The following is a 23,026-nucleotide window of genomic DNA, read 5'->3' as shown; positions in this document are numbered from 1 at the left end:
AGGCACGAAAATTAGACTGTTTGGCCTTTGATTTGGCCCTGTCCTGAGGAAGGGTATGCCCCTTGCCTCCAGTAATGTCAGCAATAATTTCCTTCAAGCCAGGCCCGAATAAGGTCTGCCCCTTGAAAGAAATGTTGAGTAATTTAGACTTTGAAGAAATAAACTAAGTATAAAACACCACAGTCCTCTTACGACCTCCATCTTAGTTGAGTTGCAAGAGAATGACTGGATATGGCAGTGAGGGGAGGAGCTATATAGCAGCTCTGCTGTGGGTGATCCTCTTGCAACTTCCTGTTGGGAAGGAGAATATCCCACAAGTAATGGATGATCCGTGGACTGGATACACTTAACAAGAGAAAAAAGCATACAATTTTTCCAAAACTGTTTTAAAAGGTTTTAACACTCAAAATTTTATCATATAAGTGTCTAATCTGGCAGCCTAAGATTGCACCACAAGTAAGGGACTATTAACCCTTTATTAGCAAAAACGTTACCCAAAAAAACGTTATGAGAATAAACTATCAACCCCCTGCACCTCGCCACAGCTCTGTGGCGCCTACCTGCCCTCTGGGGTCTGAGAATTACACTCTCAATTCGATAAGGCTATCTCTAAAGTTGAGGCCCACTGGAGCTGGAGCTAGCTGTCTCTATGTGAAATACAACAGCACATCTAAGGAGCAAAAATAGGCCCCGCCCATCCCACACGATGCCTCAGCCTAGTGAAAAAACGCTGTAAAGCGTTATAGGAACTAGCCATGTGGGTTTCCATATACCCAGTACAATGTGTCAGCCATGTGAAACCCTCCAGTACCATAAAACACACAAACGTTAGTATCAGAATTTTTTTTTTATTTGCCCCTGCACATAAATCGTTTTCACACAAACAATATGCAAACAGTGTCTCAAGTTATAGCCCATAATATAACAGGTCCCAGCAACATCCCTTCATTGCCTGTAGGATTACTGCTTACCCCTTCCCTCATGGGAACAATGTCAGCTGATTTTGAAATACCACAGTCTCTTCAGAAAAAATGACTGAACATACCTCAATGCTTGTAGCATAAAGACCGTTCCCCACACTGAAGCTTCTCAAGTACTCCTCAGCAATTCTGTGGGAACTCCTCTGGATCTTAGTAACCACTGCTAAGATCATCAACCTCCAGGCAGAAATCTTCTTTCCATATGCTGCCTGAGGGAAAATAGCACTCAACAGTACCATTTAAAATAAAAAAGTCTTGCTTGAAGAAAATAAAAACTATAATGTTATCACCTCTTTCACTTTACCTCTTTCAATTACTTAGTATAGGCAAAGAGAATGACTGGGGGGTGGAGTCAAGGGAGGAGCTATATAGACAGCTCCGCTGTGGTGCTTTTTACCACTTCCTGTTAGCAGGAGGATAATATCCCACAAGTAAGGATGAATCTGTGGACTCGTCGTATCTAGTACAAGAAATGGCAAATCCTGCATTCTTAGCCGTCAATTTGGCGATCTGGAAAGCGGCATCCGTAACAAAAGAATTTGCCAGCTTAAGGGCCTTTATTCTATCCAGAATTTCCTCTAAGGAAGTATCAGTCTTAAGAGACTCTTCTAAGGCATCAAACCAAAAGGCAGCCGCAGCTGTGACCGGTACAATGCAGGCCGTCGGTTGTAATAGAAACCCTTGATGAATAAATAGCTTTTTTAGAAGACCCTCCAACTTTTTGTCCATAAGGTCTTTGAAAGCACAACTGTCCTCAATAGGGATAGTCGTACGCTTAGCCAGGGTAGATATAGCTCCCTCCACCCTCCGAACGGTGTCAGCTATAGGGTACATTTTCTTAAAGGTAGGGGAAGGTGAAAAACAGAATTTATGTTTACCTGATAAATTACTTTCTCCAACGGTGTGTCCGGTCCACGGCGTCATCCTTACTTGTGGGATATTCTCTTCCCCAACAGGAAATGGCAAAGAGCCCAGCAAAGCTGGTCACATGATCCCTCCTAGGCTCCGCCTTCCCCAGTCATTCGACCGACGTAAAGGAGGAATATTTGCATAGGAGAAATCATATGATACCGTGGTGACTGTAGTTAAAGAAAATAAATCATCAGACCTGATTAAAAAACCAGGGCGGGCCGTGGACCGGACACACCGTTGGAGAAAGTAATTTATCAGGTAAACATAAATTCTGTTTTCTCCAACATAGGTGTGTCCGGTCCACGGCGTCATCCTTACTTGTGGGAACCAATACCAAAGCTTTAGGACACGGATGATGGGAGGGAGCAAATCAGGTCACCTAGATGGAAGGCACCACGGCTTGCAAAACCTTTCTCCCAAAAATAGCCTCAGAAGAAGCAAAAGTATCAAATTTGTAAAATTTAGTAAAAGTGTGCAGTGAAGACCAAGTCGCTGCCTTACATATCTGATCAACAGAAGCCTCGTTCTTGAAGGCCCATGTGGAAGCCACGGCCCTAGTGGAATGAGCTGTGATTCTTTCAGGAGGCTGCCGTCCGGCAGTCTCATAAGCCAATCTGATGATGCTTTTAAGCCAAAAAGATAGAGAGGTAGAAGTTGCTTTTTGACCTCTCCTTTTACCAGAATAAACAACAAACAAGGAAGATGTTTGTCTGAAATCCTTTGTAGCATCTAAATAGAATTTTAGAGCACGAACTACATCCAAATTGTGCAACAAACGTTCCTTCTTTGAAACTGGATTCGGACACAAAGAAGGCACGACTATCTCCTGGTTAATGTTTTTGTTAGAAACAACTTTCGGAAGGAAACCAGGTTTAGTACGCAAAACCACCTTATCTGCATGGAACACCAGATAAGGAGGAGAACACTGCAGAGCAGATAACTCTGAAACTCTTCTAGCAGAGGAAATTGCAACCAAAAACAAAACTTTCCAAGATAATAACTTGATATCAACGGAATGTAGGGGTTCAAACGGAACCCCCTGAAGAACTGAAAGAACTAAATTGAGACTCCAAGGAGGAGTCAAAGGTTTGTAAACAGGCTTGATTCTAACCAGAGCCTGAACAAAAGCTTGAACATCTGGCACAGCCGCCAGCTTTTTGTGAAGTAAAACAGATAAAGCAGAAATCTGTCCCTTCAAAGAACTTGCAGATAATCCTTTCTCCAAACCTTCTTGAAGAAAGGATAGAATCTTAGGAATTTTTATCTTGTTCCATGGGAATCCTTTAGATTCACACCAACAGATATATTTTTTCCATATTTTATGGTAGATTTTTCTAGTTACAGGCTTTCTGGCCTGAACAAGAGTATCAATGACAGAATCTGAGAACCCTCGCTTTGATAAAATCAAGCGTTCAATCTCCAAGCAGTCAGTTGGAGTGAGGCCAGATTCGGATGTTCGAACGGACCTTGAACAAGAAGGTCCTGTCTCAAAGGTAGCTTCCATGGTGGAGCCGATGACATATTCACCAGGTCTGCATACCAAGTCCTGCGTGGCCACGCAGGAGCTATCAAGATCACCGATGCCCTCTCCTGAATGATCCTGGCTACCAGCATGGGGATGAGAGGAAACGGTGGGAATACATAAGCTAGGTTGAAGGTCCAAGAAGCTACTAGTGCATCTACTAGAGTCGCCTTGGGATCCCTGGATCTGGACCCGTAGCAAGGAACCTTGAAGTTCTGACGAGAGGCCATCAGATCCATGTCTGGAATGCCCCACAATTGAGTTATTTGGGCAAAGATTTCCGGATGGAGTTCCCACTCCCCCGGATGAAATGTCTGACGACTCAGAAAATCCGCTTCCCAATTTTCCACTCCTGGGATGTGGATTGCAGACAAGTGGCAGGAGTGAGTCTCCGCCCATTGAATGATTTTGGTCACTTCTTCCATCGCCAGGGAACTCCTTGTTCCCCCCTGATGGTTGATATACGCAACAGTCGTCATGTTGTCTGATTGAAACCGTATGAATTTGGCCTTTGCTAGCTGAGGCCAAGCCTTGAGAGCATTGAATATCGCTCTCAGTTCCAGAATATTTATCGGGAGAAGAGATTCTTCCCGAGACCAAAGACCCTGAGCCTTCAGGGGTTCCCAGACCGCGCCCCAGCCCACCAGACTGGCGTCGGTCGTGACAATGACCCACTCTGGTCTGCGGAAGCTCATCCCCTGTGACAGGTTGTCCAGGGTCAGCCACCAACGGAGTGAATCTCTGGTCCTCTGATCTACTTGTATCGTCGGAGACAAGTCTGTATAATCCCCATTCCACTGACTGAGCATGCACAGTTGTAATGGTCTCAGATGAATTCGCGCAAAAGGAACTATGTCCATTGCCGCGACCATCAAACCTATTACTTCCATGCACTGCGCTATGGAAGGAAGCAGAACAGAATGAAGTACTTGACAAGAGCTTAGAAGTTTTGATTTTCTGGCCTCTGTCAGAAAAATCCTCATTTCTAAGGAGTCTATTATTGTTCCCAAGAAGGGAACTCTTGTTGACGGAGATAGAGAACTTTTTTCTACGTTCACTTTCCACCCGTGAGATCTGAGAAAGGCCAGGACAATGTCCGTATGAGCCTTTACTTGTGGTAGGGACGACGCTTGAATCAGTATGTCGTCCAAGTAAGGTACTACTGCAATGCCCCTTGGTCGTAGCACCGCTAGAAGGGACCCTAGTACCTTTGTGAAAATTCTTGGAGCAGTGGCTAATCCGAATGGAAGTGCCACAAACTGGTAATGCTTGTCCAGAAAGGCGAACCTTAGGAACCGATGATGTTCCTTGTGGATAGGAATATGTAGATACGCATCCTTTAAATCCACCGTGGTCATGAATTGACCTTCCTGGATGGTAGGAAGAATTGTCCGAATGGTTTCCATTTTGAACGATGGAACCTTGAGAAATTTGTTTAGGATCTTGAGATCTAAGATTGGTCTGAATGTTCCCTCTTTTTTGGGAACTATGAACAGATTGGAGTAGAATCCCATCCCTTGTTCTCCTAATGGAACAGGATGAATCACTCCCATTTTTAACAGGTCTTCTACACAATGTAAGAATGCCTGTCTTTTTATGTGGTCTGAAGACAATTGAGACCTGTGGAACCTCCCCCTTGGGGGTAGCTCCTTGAATTCCAGAAGATAACCTTGGGAGACTATTTCTAGCGCCCAAGGATCCAGAACATCTCTTGCCCAAGCCTGAGCGAAGAGAGAAAGTCTGCCCCCCACCAGATCCGGTCCCGGATCGGGGGCCAACATCTCATGCTGTCTTGGTAGCAGTGGCAGGTTTCTTGGCCTGCTTACCTTTGTTCCAGCCTTGCATTGGCCTCCAGGCTGGCTTGGTTTGAGAAGTATTACCCTCTTGCTTAGAGGATGTAGAACTTGGGGCTGGTCCGTTTCTGCGAAAGGGACGAAAATGTGGTTTATTTTTAGCCTTAAAAGACCTATCCTGAGGAAGGGCGTGGCCCTTACCCCCAGTGATATCTGAAATAATCTCTTTCAAGTCAGGGCCAAACAGCGTTTTCCCCTTGAAAGGTATGTTAAGCAATTTGTTCTTGGAAGACGCATCCGCTGACCAAGATTTTAGCCAAAGCGCTCTGCGCGCCACAATAGCAAACCCCGAATTTTTCGCCGCTAATCTAGCCAATTGCAAAGTGGCGTCTAAAGTAAAAGAGTTAGCCAATTTAAGAGCATGAATTCTGTCCAAAATCTCCTCATAAGAAGAATCTTTATTGAGCGACTTTTCTAGTTCATCGAACCAGAAACACGCTGCTGTAGTGACAGGAACAATGCATGAAATTGGTTGTAGAAGGTAACCTTGCTGAACAAACATCTTTTTAAGCAAACCCTCTAATTTTTTATCCATAGGATCTTTGAAAGCACAACTATCTTCTATAGGGATAGTAGTGCGTTTGTTTAGAGTAGAAACCGCCCCCTCGACCTTGGGGACTGTCTGCCATAAGTCCTTTCTGGGGTCGACCATAGGAAACAATTTCTTAAATATAGGGGGAGGGACAAAAGGTATGCCGGGCCTTTCCCATTCTTTGTTTACAATGTCCGCCACCCGCTTGGGTATAGGAAAAGCTTCGGGGGGCCCCGGGACCTCTAGGAACTTGTCCATCTTACATAATTTCTCTGGAATGACCAAATTGTCACAATCATCCAGAGTAGATAACACCTCCTTAAGCAGAGCGCGGAGATGTTCCAATTTAAATTTGAATGTAATCACATCAGGTTCAGCTTGTTGAGAAATTTTCCCTGAATCTGAAATTTCTCCCTCAGACAAAACCTCCCTGGCCCCCTCAGACTGGTGTAGGGGCATGTCAGAACCATTATCATCAGTGTCCTCATGCTCTTCAGTATTTACTAAAACAGAGCAGTCGCGCTTTCGCTGATAAGTGGGCATTTTGGCTAAAATGTTTTTGATAGAATTATCCATTACAGCCGTTAATTGTTGCATAGTAAGGAGTATTGGCACACTAGATGTACTAGGGGCCTCCTGTGTGGGCAAGACTGGCGTAGACAAAGGAGGGGATGATGCAGTACCATGCTTACTCCCCTCACTTGAGGAATCATCTTGGGCATCATTTTCTCTAAATTTTTTGTCACATACATCACAACTATTTAAATGAGAAGGAACCTTGGCTTCCTCACATACAGAACATAGTCTATCTGATAGTTCAGACATGTTAAACAGGCATAAACTTGATAACAAAGTACAAAAAACGTTTTAAAATAAAACCGTTACTGTCACTTTAAATTTTAAACTGAACACACTTTATTACTGAATATGTGAAAAAGTATGAAGGAATTGTTCAAAATTCACCAAAATTTCACCACAGTGTCTTAAAGCCTTAAAAGTATTGCACACCAAATTTGAAAGCTTTAACTCTTAAAATAACGGAACCGGAGCCGTTTTTATATTTAACCCCTATACAGTCCCTGGTATCTGCTTTGCTGAGACCCAACCAAGCCCAGAGGGGAATACGATACCAAATGACGCCTTCAGTAAGCTTTTTCTATGTATCTGAGCTCCTCACACATGCATCTGCATGCCTTGCTTCCCAAAAACAACTGCGCATTAGTGGCGCGAAAATGAGGCTCTGCCTATGATTAGAGAAGGCCCCCAGAGAAAAAGGTGTCCAATACAGTGCCTGCCGGTTATTCAACATAATTCCCAAGAATAAAATAACTCCTCAAAGCTATAAACTATTAAAAATGCTTATAAATCAATCGTTTTAGCCCAAAAAATGTCTACCAGTCTTTAAAGCCCTTGTGAAGCCCTTTATTCTTATTTAATAAAAATGGCTTACCGGATCCCATAGGGAAAATGACAGCTTCCAGCATTACCAAGTCTTGTTAGAAATGTGTCATACCTCAAGCAGCAAAAGTCTGCTCACTGTTTCCCCCAACTGAAGTTAATTCCTCTCAACAGTCCTGTGTGGAAACAGCCATCGATTTTAGTAACGGTTGCTAAAATCATTTTCCTCTTACAAACAGAAATCTTCATCTCTTTTCTGTTTCAGAGTAAATAGTACATACCAGCACTATTTTAAAATAACAAACTCTTGATTGAAGAATAAAAACTACATTTAAACACCAAAAAACTCTAAGCCATCTCCGTGGAGATGTTGCCTGTACAACGGCAAAGAGAATGACTGGGGAAGGCGGAGCCTAGGAGGGATCATGTGACCAGCTTTGCTGGGCTCTTTGCCATTTCCTGTTGGGGAAGAGAATATCCCACAAGTAAGGATGACGCCGTGGACCGGACACACCTATGTTGGAGAAACGGAATACCCGGTCTTTCCCATTCCCGTGTAATAATTTCCGAAATTCTCTTAGGAACCGGAACATCAGAGTAAGAAGGGACCTCTAAGTATTTGTCCATCTTATACAGTTTCTCTGGAGGCACCACAATAGAGTCACAGTCGTCCAGAGTCAGCAAAACCTCCCGCAACAGACGAAGGTGGTCAAGCTTAAATCTAAAGGACATCACGTCCGAATCTGCCTGGGGCAATGTACTTCCTGAGTCAGACCATTCCCCTTCAGATAGAGAGTCTCCCTACCTCCCACTTCAGAGCCCTGGGAGGGTACGTCGGAGATCGCCATCAAAGAGAAGTCGCCTGGACCACCTGGTCCTCTCTTCTACCACGTTTGCCTTGCAACACTGGTAACTTAGACAAAACCTCTGTAAGAGTGGATGACATAACTGCCACCATATCCTGTAGGGTAAATGAGGTGGACGCAGTTGATGGCGCCTGAGCGGGTGTTAAAGGCTGTGACGCTTGGGGAGAAATTTGCGGCATACCCTGAGTCTCATCAAGCGGAGAAGCATCCTTAGATATGTTATCTTTAAAGAAAATCTGATCTTTAAACTTTAAAGCCCTCTCAGTACATGAGGGACAAAATGTAAGAGGGGGTTCCACATTGGCAGCTGAACACATAGAACAAGTATGTTCCAGTCATGCTAAAAAGAAAAAACAAAGTGCACTATAGGTCGTGGTACAGAAATTGAAAAAAACAAAATCAAAATGTGCTGTACCTTTAAATTTTAAAACAATATAAATTTTACTGCAATTGTTCAACAATTAGAATAGGGAGTTGTTATAACAGAGCCTATTCACATTCGATAGGTTACAATAGCCCTTCTTTATTGCTATGACTTAAAATAGCCCCTGCACCAAGCCACAGCTCTGCTGTGGCGCCTACCTTACTCTCAACCAACAAAGAGGCCCTTCGAGAACTGCTGCCTAGGTCCGCTTGCGATCTTGATCAGCTGAGGCCAAGCGGACATAGGAAACACCGGAGCTTCAAATACAACTGCTGCCTAAGTCCTCTGTGTACTGTCGGAAGCCGGAAAAGCAAGTGCGCAACTAATTGCGCGAACTTAAGCCCCGCCCTTCGTGGGCGGTATAGGAAAACCCCATAGAAAACAACCGTGTGGGCAATATTAATGGCGGGTAGACCCGACTAATACCAATGTGTCCCCTCAAAAACTGTGCCACAATTAATGTAAGCCACGGAGTAATAACTCCCCAAACAGACACAGAGTCTATTCTTTCAAATCCCCCAGTGTCAGCCTGCAGATAAAAAGTCACTGGTTCTGTCTTAATAAAACTGGGTCATATATACACCACCCACTGCAATACACATAAATAATATAAGAGGGAAATTTGTTGCAAAATAACTAAACACTCTTGTAAGTTGATTACCCCTTTTGTGTTGTAGTAACGTCCAGTCTGTTCTGAGCTACACTGTCTCCCCAGAAACAAAAAGACTGTACATACCGCAGAGTTGATCACAATGTGAACCTGTCCCACACGAAGAAGAGGTCTCTTGTCTTCACCTCCTGTAGTTCTGTGGGGACAAACAGGGCCTTATGTATTATCTGATAAGACCATCAGCAGGGCAGCACCAGCATGGGGAGTGAACAGAGAATATAGAATCTCCTCAGTTCCCATTGTTAAAACACCTGATGCTCTCCCCTGAGAAAAATAGTACTCACTGGCACCATTTAAAAACAATAAAATCTTGATTGAAGAATCTTCACTAACACCTCATTTTGCCAGCTCCTATCTAACTAACACAGGCAAAGAGAATGACTGGAGTGGGAGGGAAGGGAGGAGCTATATATACAGCTCTGCTGTGGTGCTCTTTGCCTCCTCCTGCTGACCAGAAGGTGATATCCCATAAGTAAGGATGAAATCCGTGGACTCGTCAAATCTTGTAAAAGAAATAATGCACTTAGCTTTAGTAGAACTGACATCAGGCAGCAAAGTTCCAACAGATACTTCTGAGGCAGGATCAGATTGAGACATTTTGCAAAATGTAAAATAAAAAACAACATATAAAGCAAAATTGTCAATTTCCTTATATGACAGTTTCAGGAATGGGAAAAAATGCAATAGCATAGCCCTCTGACATAGAAAAAGGCAAGAGGCAAATAGCAATGGGGTATTAAAATAATGAAAAAAATCTGGCACCATGTATGACGCACAACATAAGTGAAAAATTTTTGCCGCCAACAACATCCGGAAATGACACACTTGCGTCACTAACGACGCAACCCTGTGTAAGGAACTCGGCGTCAACTACAACGCCGGAAATGACAAACTTGCGTCAACTGATGTACCTTCGCTCCAACAAATTTGGGAAACTTTGCCCCTCCTGGTAGTATTGTATATCCCATACGTCACTAGCTCATGGACTCTTGCCAATTACATGAAAGAAATATATATATATATATATATATATATATATATATATACACACACACACACACATACATACATACACACAGAAACCAACAAATGGCACGACCACACCCTCAAACGGACAAAGAAACCCACCAATGGTAAAATATCACACCAAGATCCTACCAGTGTAACCCTTACCAGTAAGGCTTTCCCGAGTTAAAACACTGCACAGCTATCACAGACTCACCAGATGCCGTCACATGCAATCACCATGAAATCGTGCTCCTCTGTCATGGTTAGCACCTTTATATCAGGTAAAGCAGAGATCATCTGCTCCTCAGGAGGAAGGTTCTTGTTCCTCTTGTAGAAATGGTCGCCTAGGGACAGAACGGGAGACATTTTATTTGACAGGGCAAGCAGAAAGTAGAAATTAAACTACCCATCTATTGACTCAAATAACGAATGGGACAAGTAAGACTTATGTGTTAAATAGGCAAGGTGAACAGAAGCACATTCCCATCCAGGGGTCCCATGACTAATTAAAAGGTTGATAGAGCATGCCTTAAGGAAAAGTCATGGAGTTAATTTCCAATCCATGTCATGTTGACTATTCATGCCAATAAGCCAGTTACTAGGAGGCTTCCACACAGAGCTATTGCAGAACACAATGTAAGTGGAACTTGTCAACTAGATTAACTGGATTCCTGGAAGAACTGGCTACCAGTACTAGAGAGAATGTGAATTCATATGGTCACCAGACATCCAGCATAGTTAACATTTTATGCCAGTTTGCCAAAAAATGTGTAACAAGTTTAGTATCTCACCAATGGCTCGGGAAAGGTTGAGGCCCCCATTGACCCTGCCGTCCATAGTAACCTTTCCCCCTGCATTCTTGATTCGGGCCAATTCTAGCTCGTCTTCAGGCTTGTGGTCGTAGGACATGTCAATGGCTTTGCCTCGCTCAGATACAACACAACGAGAGTCTCCTGCATTGGCCACAATAAGCTGCTTTCCTCTAATAAGAGCGACAACCGCCGTGGTCCCACTGTCTGAGCCAGGCTGAGCAAAACAAGGAGTGAGAATACGTTTAAATCCTATCAGCAATGTTATTTTCACAAGATTTTACTGACCAGTAGAACAAGCTTGTTCAAGATTTATACATAAAATGTACCCCCCACAAAAGATTGTTTTTTTGTTTTTTTTATCTACAGAACTCATGATTCCCAGATAGACCTCACTTCCTATGCTGCAAAAAGGTTTACGTCGCAACATTCTACAGATTGTCAAGTTACACGCAATTCCAAATTAATGTTTAAGACTAGACCATGCTGTGCTGACCAAAGGCCCCCAAGCCCTATGACTTGTGGTTTAAAGGGTGGTATATTCTTATAGCTTAAAAGGCCTAAAAAACTAAATTTATGCTTACCTGATAAATGTATTACTTTCTAATTACACGGTGAGTCCACAGATCATCTAATTACTATTGGGATATTCACCTCCTGGCCAGCAGGAGGCGGCAAAGAGCACCACAGCAAAGCTGTTAAATATCACCTTCCTTCCCTCCAACTCCAGTCATTCGACCGACGTTAAAGAGGAAGGAAGCAACAAGATGCAGAGGTGCCTGAGGTTTATAACATAACAAAAAAATACCCTGTCATCAAAATCAGGGCGGGCTGTGGACTCACTGTGTCAAGAAAGAAAGAAATTTATCAGGTAAGCATAAATTTTGTTTTCTTTCCAATGATACGGTGAGTCCACAGATCATCTAATTACTATTGGGAATCAATACCCAAGCTAGAGGACACAGATAAGGGAGAGACAAGACAGGGAACCTAAACAGAAGGCACCACTGCTTGAAGAACCTTTCTCCCAAAGGAAGCCTCAGCCGAGGCAAAAGTATCAAACTTATAGAATTTAAAAAAAGTGTGAAGAGAGAACCAAGTTGCAGCCTTGCAAATCTGTTCCACAGAAGCTTCATTTTTTAATGCCCAGGAAGAGGAAACAGCCCTCATATAGAATGAGCCGTAACCTTCTCAGGAGGTTGCTGTCCAGCAGTTTCATAGGCAAACCGAATGATACTCTTCAGCCACATAGAAAGAGAAGTAGCCGTAGCTTTCTGCCCCTTACGTTTCCCAGAGAAAACTACAAACAAAGCAGAAGACTGACGAAAATCCTTAGTCGCCTGTAAATAGAATTTCAGAGCACGAACCACGTCTAGGTTTTGCAGAAGACGTTCCTTATGAGAAGTATTAGGACATAAAGAAGGAACAACAATCTCCTGATTAATGTTCCGATCTGAAACTACTTTAGGAAGAAAACCTAATTTAGTACGTAAAACAACCTTATCCGAATGAAAAATAAGGTACGGAGACTCATACTGTAAAGCCGAGAGCTCAGACTATACGAGCAGAAGAAATAGTAACAAGAAAAACGTTCCAAGATAACAATTTAATATCTAAGGAATGCATAGGTTCAAACGGAGCCTGCTGAAGAACCTTACGCACAAGATAAAGACTCCAAGGAGGAGTAACAGGTTTGAACACAGGCCTGATTTTGACCAAGGCCTGACAGAACGATTGAACATCTGGAACCTCTGCCAGACGTTTATGTAACAAAATAGACAAGGCAGAAATCTGACCCTTTAAGGAACTTGACGATAAACCCTTCTCCAAACCTTCTTGGAGAGAAGATAAAATCCTAGGAATCCAAACTCTACTCCAAGAGTAGCCTTTGGATTCACACCAATACAGATATTTTCGCCATATCTTATGGTAAATTTTCCTGGTAACAGGCTTGCGAGCCTGAATCATGGTCTCAATGACCGAATCAGAAAAACCGCGCTTAGATAAAATTAAGCGTTCAATCTCCAAGCAGTCAGCTTCAGAGAAACTAGATTTGGATGAAGGAAGGCCCCTGAAGTAGAAGGTCCTTCCTTAGAAGAAGTTTCCAAGGGGGAGAGATGACATCTGCATACCAAATCCTGAGAGGCCACGCCGGAGCAATGAGAATCAACGATGCTCTCTCTTGCTTGATCCGAGCAATAACTCGAGGAAGAAGAGCTAACGGAGGAAATAGGTATGCAAGACTGAAGTTCCAAGGAACTGCCAGAGCATCTATCAGAACCGCCTGAGGGTTCCTGGACCTCGACCCGTACCCTCGGGAGCTTGGCATTCTGACAAGATGCCATGAGATCTAGTAATCACGTTGGAAAACACTTCCGGATGTAATTCCCATTCTCCCGGGTGAAAGGTCTGTCTGCTCAGAAAATCCGCTTCTCAATTGTCCACTCCTGGAATGTGGATCGCAGATAGACAACAGTTGTGGGTCTCTGCCCACTGAATAATCTTGGACACCTATTTCATGGCCAAAGAACTCAGAGTTCCACCCTGATGGTTGATGTAAGCCACTGAGGTTATGTTGTCCAACTGAAATCTGATAAACCGGACAGAAGCTAACTGAGGCCAGGCCAGAAGAGCATTGAAGATTGCTCTTAGCTCTAGAATGTTTATGGGGAGAACATATTCTTCCCGAGTCCATGTCCCCTGAGCCCTTAGGAGGCCCCAGACTGCTCCCAAACCTATCCGGCTGGCGACCGTTGTCACTATCACCCAGGTAGGTCTGCGAAAACAGGTTCCCTGGGAGAGATGATCCTGAGACAACAACCAAGGAAGAGAATCGCTTGTAAATGGAATTAAGGAACTCTTTTCCAGATTCCCCTTCCAACCGTGAGAACGCAGGAAGGATAAAAGCATCTCTGTGTGGGAGATTGCTAGTTGAAAGGACTAAGCCTGAACCAGAATGTTGTTCAGATAAGGTGCCACTGCAATACCCTGTAACCGGAGCACCGCCAACAGAGATCCCAGAACCTTTGAAAAATTCTGGGAGCTGCAGCAAGTCCGAAGGGAAGAGCCACAAACTGAAAGTGTTTGTGGAGAAAGGCAAATCTCAAACTTGTGATGATCCCTGTGGATGGGAACATGAAGGTACGCATCCTTTAAATCTACTGTTGTCATAAATTGACCCTCTTGAACTAAAGGAAGAATGGAACGAATAGTTTCCATTTTGAAGGACGGTACTGAGAAATTTGTTTAGACTCTTGAGATCCAAGATTGGTCTGAAGGTTCCCTCTTTCTTGGGTACCACAAACAGATTGGAGTAAAATCTCAGACCCTGCTCCTGTACTGGAACAGGAACTATAACCCCCATTTGGGATAGATCCCGAACACAACGTAAGAACGCCTCTCTTTATCTGGTCGACAGATAATCTTGAGAGAAGAAATCTGTCCCTGGGGGGAAAGGTCTTGAATTCTAGTTTGTATTCTTGGGACACTATGTCTATCGCCCAAGGATCCTGAATATCCCGAACCAAAGCCTGAGCGAAAAAGGAAAATCTGCCCCCCACAAGATCCGGTCCTGGATCAGGGGCAGACCCTTCATGCTGACTTTGATTCATTAGCTGGCTTCTTGGATTGCTTTCCAAGATTGGTTGGGTTTCCAGGCAGGTTTGGACTGTTCCTGTTTTGTAGAGGGAGAAGGTGGTTTATCCTGAGGAAGGAAATGTCCTTTTCCTCCTGTAATGTCAGAAATAATCTCAGCCAAGGCTGGGCCAAACAAGGTCTTACCCTTGTAAGGAATAGCCAAAAGCCTAGACTTAGACGACACATCTGCAGACCAAGATTTCAACCATAAAGCTCTGCGAGCCAGAAAGGCAAAACTATCAAATTGCTCCCAATTTGATAAACCTGAAGGGAAGCATCAGAAATAAAAGAATTAGCTAATTTAAGAGCCGCCTTGATCCTGTCCTGGATCTCAAGGGGAGCACCTGTTTGAATGGAATCAGACAATGCATCAAACCAGTATGCCGCCACCATACAAATGGTAGCAATACACACCGCAGGTTGCCATTGTAACCCATGGTGAACATACATTTTCTTAAGAAAACCATCCAGTTTCTTATCCATAGGATCCTTAAAAGAACAGCTATCCTCTATGGGAATAGTAGTTCTCTTAGCTAAAGTGGAAATTGCCCCTTCCACCTTGGGGACCGTTTGCCAAGAGTCCTTAAGAGGAGGAGAAAAAGAAAATACCCGGCTTCTCCCATTCATTAACAATTTCTGTAGCCCGATCTGGTACGGGAAAACATTCCAGCATGGAAGGTACATCATAGTATTTGTTAAGTTTGCTAGATTTTTTAGGGTTGACAACGACAGTAGTGTCAGAGTCGTCCAGAATAGCCAAAACCTCCTTGAGTAGTAAACGGAGGTGTTCTAGCTTAAACCTGAAGGATACAACTTTAGCATCAGAGGAAAGAATTACACTGTCAGAATCTGAGATCTCACCCTCAGATGCTACGGAAGAATCCTCCATCAGATCTATGAGAGGGAATATTCGGAATAGCCACGACCGAGTCAGACACTGATTCTTTAGACTTCCTCTTGTGCTTTCCCTGTAGCATGGGAAAAGCAGACAACCCATCAGAAACTGCAGAAGACATGAGAGAAGCAATGTCTTACAAGGCATGTTTTGAACATTGTCAGAAGACTCCTGGACAGCAATATGTCTAAGACAATATAGGCTCAAAAAAGTCTATCCTTAAAATTGAAAGTTCTCTTGGTGGTTCAATATTAGCATTCAAACATAAAGGACATCTGTAATCTACAAGAGAGTCTTGGTCCATTGTAACAGAATAAAAATAAATAATTAAGTTATGAACAATTTTAATAAAGAAAAAAATTAAAAAAATGTTACTGTTTCTTTAAATTTTAAAACGAAACTGCTTTATTTTTTATGCAAAACAAAAACGTAGCTGCTTTATTTTTCAGATATATTTGTGAAATAAAAAAACGTCTTAACGACTTCCGGTGGGCGGGCGCCTCGGTCGGCAGCAGGTGAATTGAGCTCCGCTTAAACTCTTCTTGAAAGCTCTTAGAAAGTGGCCTGGATCACTTATTTTCACCCTAAAACCACCTCTTGCCTGCCCTGCTGCTGACCGGGTGCCCACTGAAAAATACTTGGCAGATACAGCTGCCCGGAACGGAGGGGTCTCTAAAACAAAGGCCCCCTCTGTCCTTTTCAGGAGAGCTAACATCGCTCCACCACTGAGGTCTGCCGTTTGAGCTGCCAAGCACCGGGATACGGATCGCAGCTAAGGGGTAATACACGGCCCCCTGAACACCACTGGAGATCTGCCTACAGCCATCTGAACAGACACCCCCTGGACAGGGTGGGATTACCTCCTTTCTGGTGAGCAGCCATCTTGGCCCCACGTGGCGCACTCCCATCCTGAGTGGAGGTGAAGCGGGACATTTGGTAGCAACCAGGGATTGCGGCAGTTGCCGACACGAGCATCGGGGTAACTTGCAACACCCCCCAGTCTGGCCAGCACGGTCTGGTGAGGGGACTCACACCGCAGATCACCTCCGCCACGGAACTTACCTTTTGGCGCGAAACGACACAGCTGCTTCTCGGAGGGACTCCTCTTGCATCAGGCGCCAAGTGAGAGCCACAGGACCCATCAGGGGTAAGATTATTTTACTTTGCCCTATCTGGAGGCCCCCTACTCATTGCCGGGCATGATAAAGTTCTTGCATTTTCAGACCAAAGCAGCCATCCTGAGAGCTTACAGGAAATTGCATGAGCTGGTGTTTGAGAATGCGAGATTTCTAGGATGCGAGGATTACTCTGCGGACCTCATGAGACGCCGCAGGGAGTTCGCGCCTCTCTGCTCTCGACTCCATAGGGAGGGCAGACAAGCTTATCTTCTATATCCTGCCAGACTCAAACTGGTCACCCCCAGGGGCCCTAGATTCTTTGAATCCCCAACGGCCGCCCAGGAGTTCCTTGATAACTATGAGCCCCCTATACGCAGTCCCACGCGTAGCCCACTGAGACAGATGAGAGAAGGTGAGGGTTGAGTGGGTCCGGCAGATTCATATTTAGCTTATTTAAACCCTTGTATCTAATTATTTCATCAACAATTTAACACTATGGCTGGAGTGGTAATGGCACTGACCCAGTTGATTACATTTCTATTGAGGCTCACCTTAGGGAAAAACCTTGATCTGGCTGGGATTCCTGGTTCTGGCCCCCCTAGTGGGATACGGGAGGGAGGAGCGCAGTGTAGGCCCCAGATGAGAAGTAGTGAGGGTCAACTAAGGTGTTCTCCCCTTACACAGTTTTGTATGAAATGTTTTGAATTTTTTGTTATAATTACCTCTTGGGTACCACTTCCATTTAGATTCCAGTATAAAGAACACTGTATTTGTCTCAATGTATTACTTACTTTTAATCCTGTTAAAAAAAGTTAGAGTTGCCTTGTTTGTACTACTGCTATATATGCGTAAATCTGAAGGTAAATGTCCTTGTCGCAACACGCTACCTCTTATTGGTTATGTTTTGAGATATGTGTTAAAATGGATTTCCGTGACAAACCTGTACTTTTATTTATGGCACATTAACTGAGAAATTCCACTTGGTGAGGCCTGGCGAGGGAATGGTGCGCTGTGAGGCTGAACCGGGAGCCTTGCCACACGCCATGGGAGGTCACCAAAGTACGAGGTGTGAACTCCCCCCCCCCCCCCCCCTTTTTTTTTTTTTTCCCTCATCTCCCCCTCTCCTTTCTCTTCCCGTTCCTCCCCCTTCTCCCCTCCACTATTTATGCTCTTATCCTTTCTCTGGTGTCTCTCCCTTTCCCTTACTATGCCGCATACACTGTACACCCCTTTGCCATCCATGTAGCCTTCACTTCAGGATCATTAATATTAGAGAACATTTAATCTGTACTCTTGGAACATAGGGGGAATTCATGCCTAGGGTATCAGATAAATTTGAGAGAGATGTGTTTGGGGGCTTATCCACCTCCCTTGATGTCTCCGACATTTGGCGACAGCTTAACCCGGATGGTAAGGATACCTTACCATACCTGCGTATCCCGAGCCACGCCCTCTATATCAGGCATCGATCTCTTCATGATCTCAAACTCTCTAATCACCCGAGTCATCAATACAAAAATAGGCGAGGTTATTGTTTCTGACCACGCCCCCATAGCACTTTTTCTTGATGTAACTCCCAGGGTTGGTAAAAGACGCACTCTGCGCTTCCCGAGATATCTTGTAACATCTCAGGAATTCCAAGCCTATCTAACGCACTGCTGGGATGATTATAAGGCAAATAATATCCAACACATACATACTCCAGAACTTTTCTTGACTGCGGCTAAAGCGGTGCTTTCCGGTGATATTATCGCTTATCTGGCTCGGAGAAAGAAACAATGTTTAGAAAAGGTTGTTAACTTAAGAAATAACCTTGCAGAGGCCTACCGTGAGTATTGCTCTACTCCCTCCAACGACTCCTACCGTAAATATGTTGGTACCAAAACAGAATATGATGCGCTTCTGGCGCATCAGGCCTCGCAGGCGCTCCTTCGGACTTGCGGTAAATATTATCGCTATGGGGACAAATCCGGGAAGCTTTTGGCTACCCTAGTGAAGCTCAATAGCTCCTCCAGGCACATTGCTGCTTTAAAATCGGGTGGCAGGGTGCTTAGAGACTCCAATCAAATAGCGGAGGCTTTTGCTTCCTACTACTCTACCCTTTACGCAAGTGAGCTCCCCTCGGGAAATGAAGTGAGAGACAAATTCTGGGAATCTGTTAGGCTCCCAAAAATTTCGGAGGAGCAACTGAACAAACTGAATGCTCCGATAGAGAGGGACGAGGTTGAGAGAACCATCATGGCCATGTCTCTGGGTAAGGCACCAGGTCCGGATGGATTGCCTATCGAATTTTACCCCCTCTCTCGTAGATCTATTCTCTATCTATCTTAGAGAGGAGTCGGCACCCTCCCCAGAATTATTATCGGCCTCCATCACTTTGATTCATAAAGAAGGTAAGGACTGCCTGTTGCCTGAGTCTTATAGGCCGATTTCCCTGCTAAACGCGGACTATAAGATCCTCACTAAATTGTTCGCAGAGAGACTTAAGTTCATCCTACCCACTATCATTCATGAAGATCAGACGGGCTTCATGCATGCACGCTCTTCAGTAGTAAATGTGCGCAGGGTCCTACAGATAGCTCAATTCTTCTGGTCTGGCTCAAGGAATCGTGCGGGGACAGATGACTCTGAGGCCTTCCTGCTGTCGCTTGACGCAGAGAAGGCCTTTGATCGGGTGGAATGGGACCACCTTCTCTACACCATGTCCCAAGCTAACTTCTCTTGCCCCTTTCTCACTCTCATCAAAAATCTTTATCACTTGCCCATGGCTAATGTGATTGTTAACGTTTTCTCGCCAGATTTCCAACTGCACAGGGGCACAAGACAGGGGTGTCCCTTGTCGCCCCTGCTCTTTAATATAGCATTAGAACCCTTGGCCATTAAACTGCGACAGACCTTTCCGGGTATTGATATAGCAGGATCTCCACAGCATTTGGCACTATATGCTGATGATATGCTTCTCTTTGTGCAGGACCCTCAAAGACACCTGCCTAATATTATGAATGATCTCAAGAATTTTGGCTTATTCTCGGGTTATAGAATAAATGTACAAAAGTCGGAGATCCTTTGGCTAAATAGAAAAACAGCCTCTGAGGTGAACTATCCCTTCACAGTAGCCAAACATAATATTACCTATCTCTGAATTAAGATTTCAGCCAACCCCAATAGATTATATGCTGACAACCTAACCCCCATATGTGCTAAACTACAAGCCCAAATGAACAGTTGGAAATCTCTGCCACTGTCATTAACGGGAAGAATTGCCTTACTTAAAATGGTGGTGCTCCCCCGTGTTCTATACCCACTTCTCATGCTCCCCCTACTCTTGAGCAAATCTGATCTCAAGCTTCTAAACTCTGCAGCACGAGAGTTCATCTGGCAGGGGAAAAAAATCACGGATCTCGAGGGAAAAACTTAATATGACATTCCTTAATGGAGGCTTAGCACTCCCTGATTTTCGGCTCTACAACTGGGCCGCTCTGATCCGTCTGGTAGTGGATTGGCAGGTAGGCACCCATCATTTTTGTCGCCCAGATCTGGAGCAGGCAGTGTTAGGGGACATCTCTCTGGCCTACCTTCCGCATCTTGCAAACACGAAGGCCTTGAAGAGCTTGGGTCTCAACGCTCTATTCAGGGACCCCTTGAAGGCCTGGCACCTCGCCCACAAATATCTAGGCAAAACCTGCCACGCTTCGCCTTATCTCCCTATCAGGAGAAACCCAGATTTTCCGACAGGGTCTGATACCATGCCTTTCAGGATTTGGGAGGCGAAAGGAATAAAGTCTCTCAAGCACCTCTTTGATCCGCTAACAAAAACTTTCATGACATTTGGGGCCCTACAGAGGGACTATGGCTTGCCAAAAACTCACTTCTATGCATTCCTCCAGATACGTCACTATGCTGGGACACTGATCAGAGACACGGCAGATTTTTGGGAAGGATCCCCTTTCCGTCTCACTCAGTCACTATATGCCATGGGCAGGTTCTCTCTCTCAGAAATCTATCAAATCCTATTGCAACATCACCTCCCAAAGTTACAACCATCTATACAGGCAGGCTGGGTCAGAGAGGGATTGGGGGAGATCACGTGGGTGGAGATTAAGAATAGTATGGAAAAAAACAGGAAAGCAACTCTATCAGCCATGTTTAGAGAATCACAAGTACGCTTCTTACATAGGGCGTACTTCACGCCCAGAGTCATGGCCAAATGGATCCCTACCCACATAAATAAATGCTCTAAATGCGCACTAGATAATCCTAGTCTCCTCCACTATGTATGGGATTGCCCTCCGATCAGGCAATATTGGGGTAAAATCCAATTTTGGCTGAAACAAAAACTCCAGATACAGCTTGAAATATGACCCGAAACTATCATATTCCTGTGCTGGGATGACCGGCACAAGCAACATGATTCGGTACTGAGCTTAATCATGCTTGTGGCTAGGAAACACATATTGAAACACTGGATAAAAAAGGCTGGCCCCTCATTTAAAGGTTTTAAGAACCTTTTACAATCCCAATTATTCATTGAACAAATGGACGTTAGGATAGATGTGCAGAACAGATTGAGCCTATTCTTACGCAAGTGGCGCAGATTAATCCTCACCTTTGAACTGGAAATACAGAGGCTCATTCTTAAGCCAATTAAAGACTCTGTGATTTTTATGGAAAGTACTTTAAGGGGAAGGGGTGATTGGGCCCACCTGTTTCAGGAACATGGTTAATGTCTTAGCATTAGGCCCTACAGTATGCCCCACACTTCATATTTAACCGCCCTGCTCTTGCCCCTTTCCACCTCCTACCTCCTCTTTCCCCCTCCCCCCCCCCTTTTTTTCCCCTCCGCCAGGCCTCAACCCCAACTTGCCCCACAGTGGGGCTCCTAGGTGGTTTAGCAGTAGTTTAAGCTATCTTTTAGTTATTGAGTTAGTGTATTTAGGAATGTTTTGGTTTAAAATCATTAAAATGTCTGGGAATAATAGACACGTACAGGGGTAACTCTTATACTCACTCATAGGTCAATGACTGGCAGAATTGTCAATATGTATCAGAGAATAGTACTCTTTATGATTGTGATCACTCCTGCTAATGTTATTCACTGTAACCTTGCTTACTAATTGTAACCTATACATTGATGCTCTGTAACCTCTGTGCGTTTTGTTCTTGCTTTCCCTAATAAAAATGATATATTAAAAAAAAACGTCTTAACACTTCAAACAGCCTCTACACCTCGGCTATAGCTTTGCTGAGGTGCCTACCTTGCAGGAAAACGATAACAAAATTTATGCTTACCTGAAAAATTTCTCTCTCTTGTGGTGTATCCAGTCCAAGGTTTCATCCATTACTTGTGGGATATTCTCCTTCCCAACAGGAAGTTGCAAGAGGACACCCACAGAAGAGCTGTCTATATAGCTCCTCCCCTAACTGCCACTCCCAGTCATTCGACTGAAGACAAGCAAGAAAAAAGGAGAAACTATAGGGTGCAGTGGTGACTGTAGATTAAAAATAAACACCTGCCTTAAAGTGACACAGCGGGCCGTGGACTGGATACACCACAAGAGAAAGAAATTCATTAGGTAAGCATAAATTTTGTTTTCTCTTGTAAGGTGTATCCAGTCCACGGGTTCATCCATTACTTGTGGGATACCAATACCAAATCTTTAGGACACGGATGAAGGGAGGGACAAGGCAGGAACTTAAACGGAAGGCACCACTGCCTGCAAGACCTTTCTCCCAAAAATAGCCTCAGAGGAAGCAAAAGTATCAAATTTGTAGAATTTAGAAAAAGTATGTAGCGAAGACCAAGTCGCCGCCTTACAAATCTGTTCAACAGAGGCCTCATTTTTAAAAGCCCATGTGGAAGCTACCGCTCTAGTGGAATGAGCTGCAATTCTTTCAGGAGGCTGCTGGCCAGCAGTCTCATAAGCTAAACGGATTATGCTTCTCAGTCATAAAGAAAGAGAAGATGCCGAAGCCTTTTGGCCTCTCCTCTGTCCAGAGTAGACAACAAACAATGCAGATGTTTGACGAAAATCCTTAGTAGCTTGTAAATAAAACTTTAAAGCACGAACCATGTCAAGATTGTGTAATAGACGTTCCTTCTTTGAAGAAGGATTAGGACACAGTGATGGAACAACAATCTACTGATTGATATTCTTATTAGATACCACCTTAGGAAGAAACCCAGGTTTGGTACGCAAAACTATCTTATCTGCATGGAAGATCAGGTAAGGGGAATCACACTGTAAGGCCGATAACTCTGAAACTCTTCGAGCCGAAGAGATAGCTACCAAAAACAGAACTTTCCAAGATAAAAGCTTGATATCTATGGAATGCAGAGGTTCAAACGGAACCCCTTGAAGAACTTTAAGAACTAAATTTAAACTCCATGGCGGAGCAACAGGTT

At 44.1% G+C, this 23,026-nt stretch overlaps 1 protein-coding gene across 1 annotated transcript in view; it reads right to left on the bottom strand.

Moving 5' to 3' along the window:
• Window positions 1-23,026, bottom strand: part of PPM1G (protein phosphatase, Mg2+/Mn2+ dependent 1G) — a gene marked incomplete in the record, with an annotated part of 375,123 nt that overhangs the window by 97,329 nt on the left and 254,768 nt on the right. The window contains 2 exon segments of the mRNA XM_053710941.1: window positions 10,380-10,509; window positions 10,957-11,191. Coding sequence (XP_053566916.1) covers window positions 10,380-10,509; window positions 10,957-11,191 — 365 coding nt within the window.

The sequence above is a fragment of the Bombina bombina genome, chromosome 4, assembly GCF_027579735.1.
Source record: "Bombina bombina isolate aBomBom1 chromosome 4, aBomBom1.pri, whole genome shotgun sequence".
NCBI classification, from domain to species: domain Eukaryota; kingdom Metazoa; phylum Chordata; class Amphibia; order Anura; family Bombinatoridae; genus Bombina; species Bombina bombina.
Note: the sequence above shows the minus strand (reverse complement) of the source record. Positions and strands in the feature narration are given on the sequence as shown.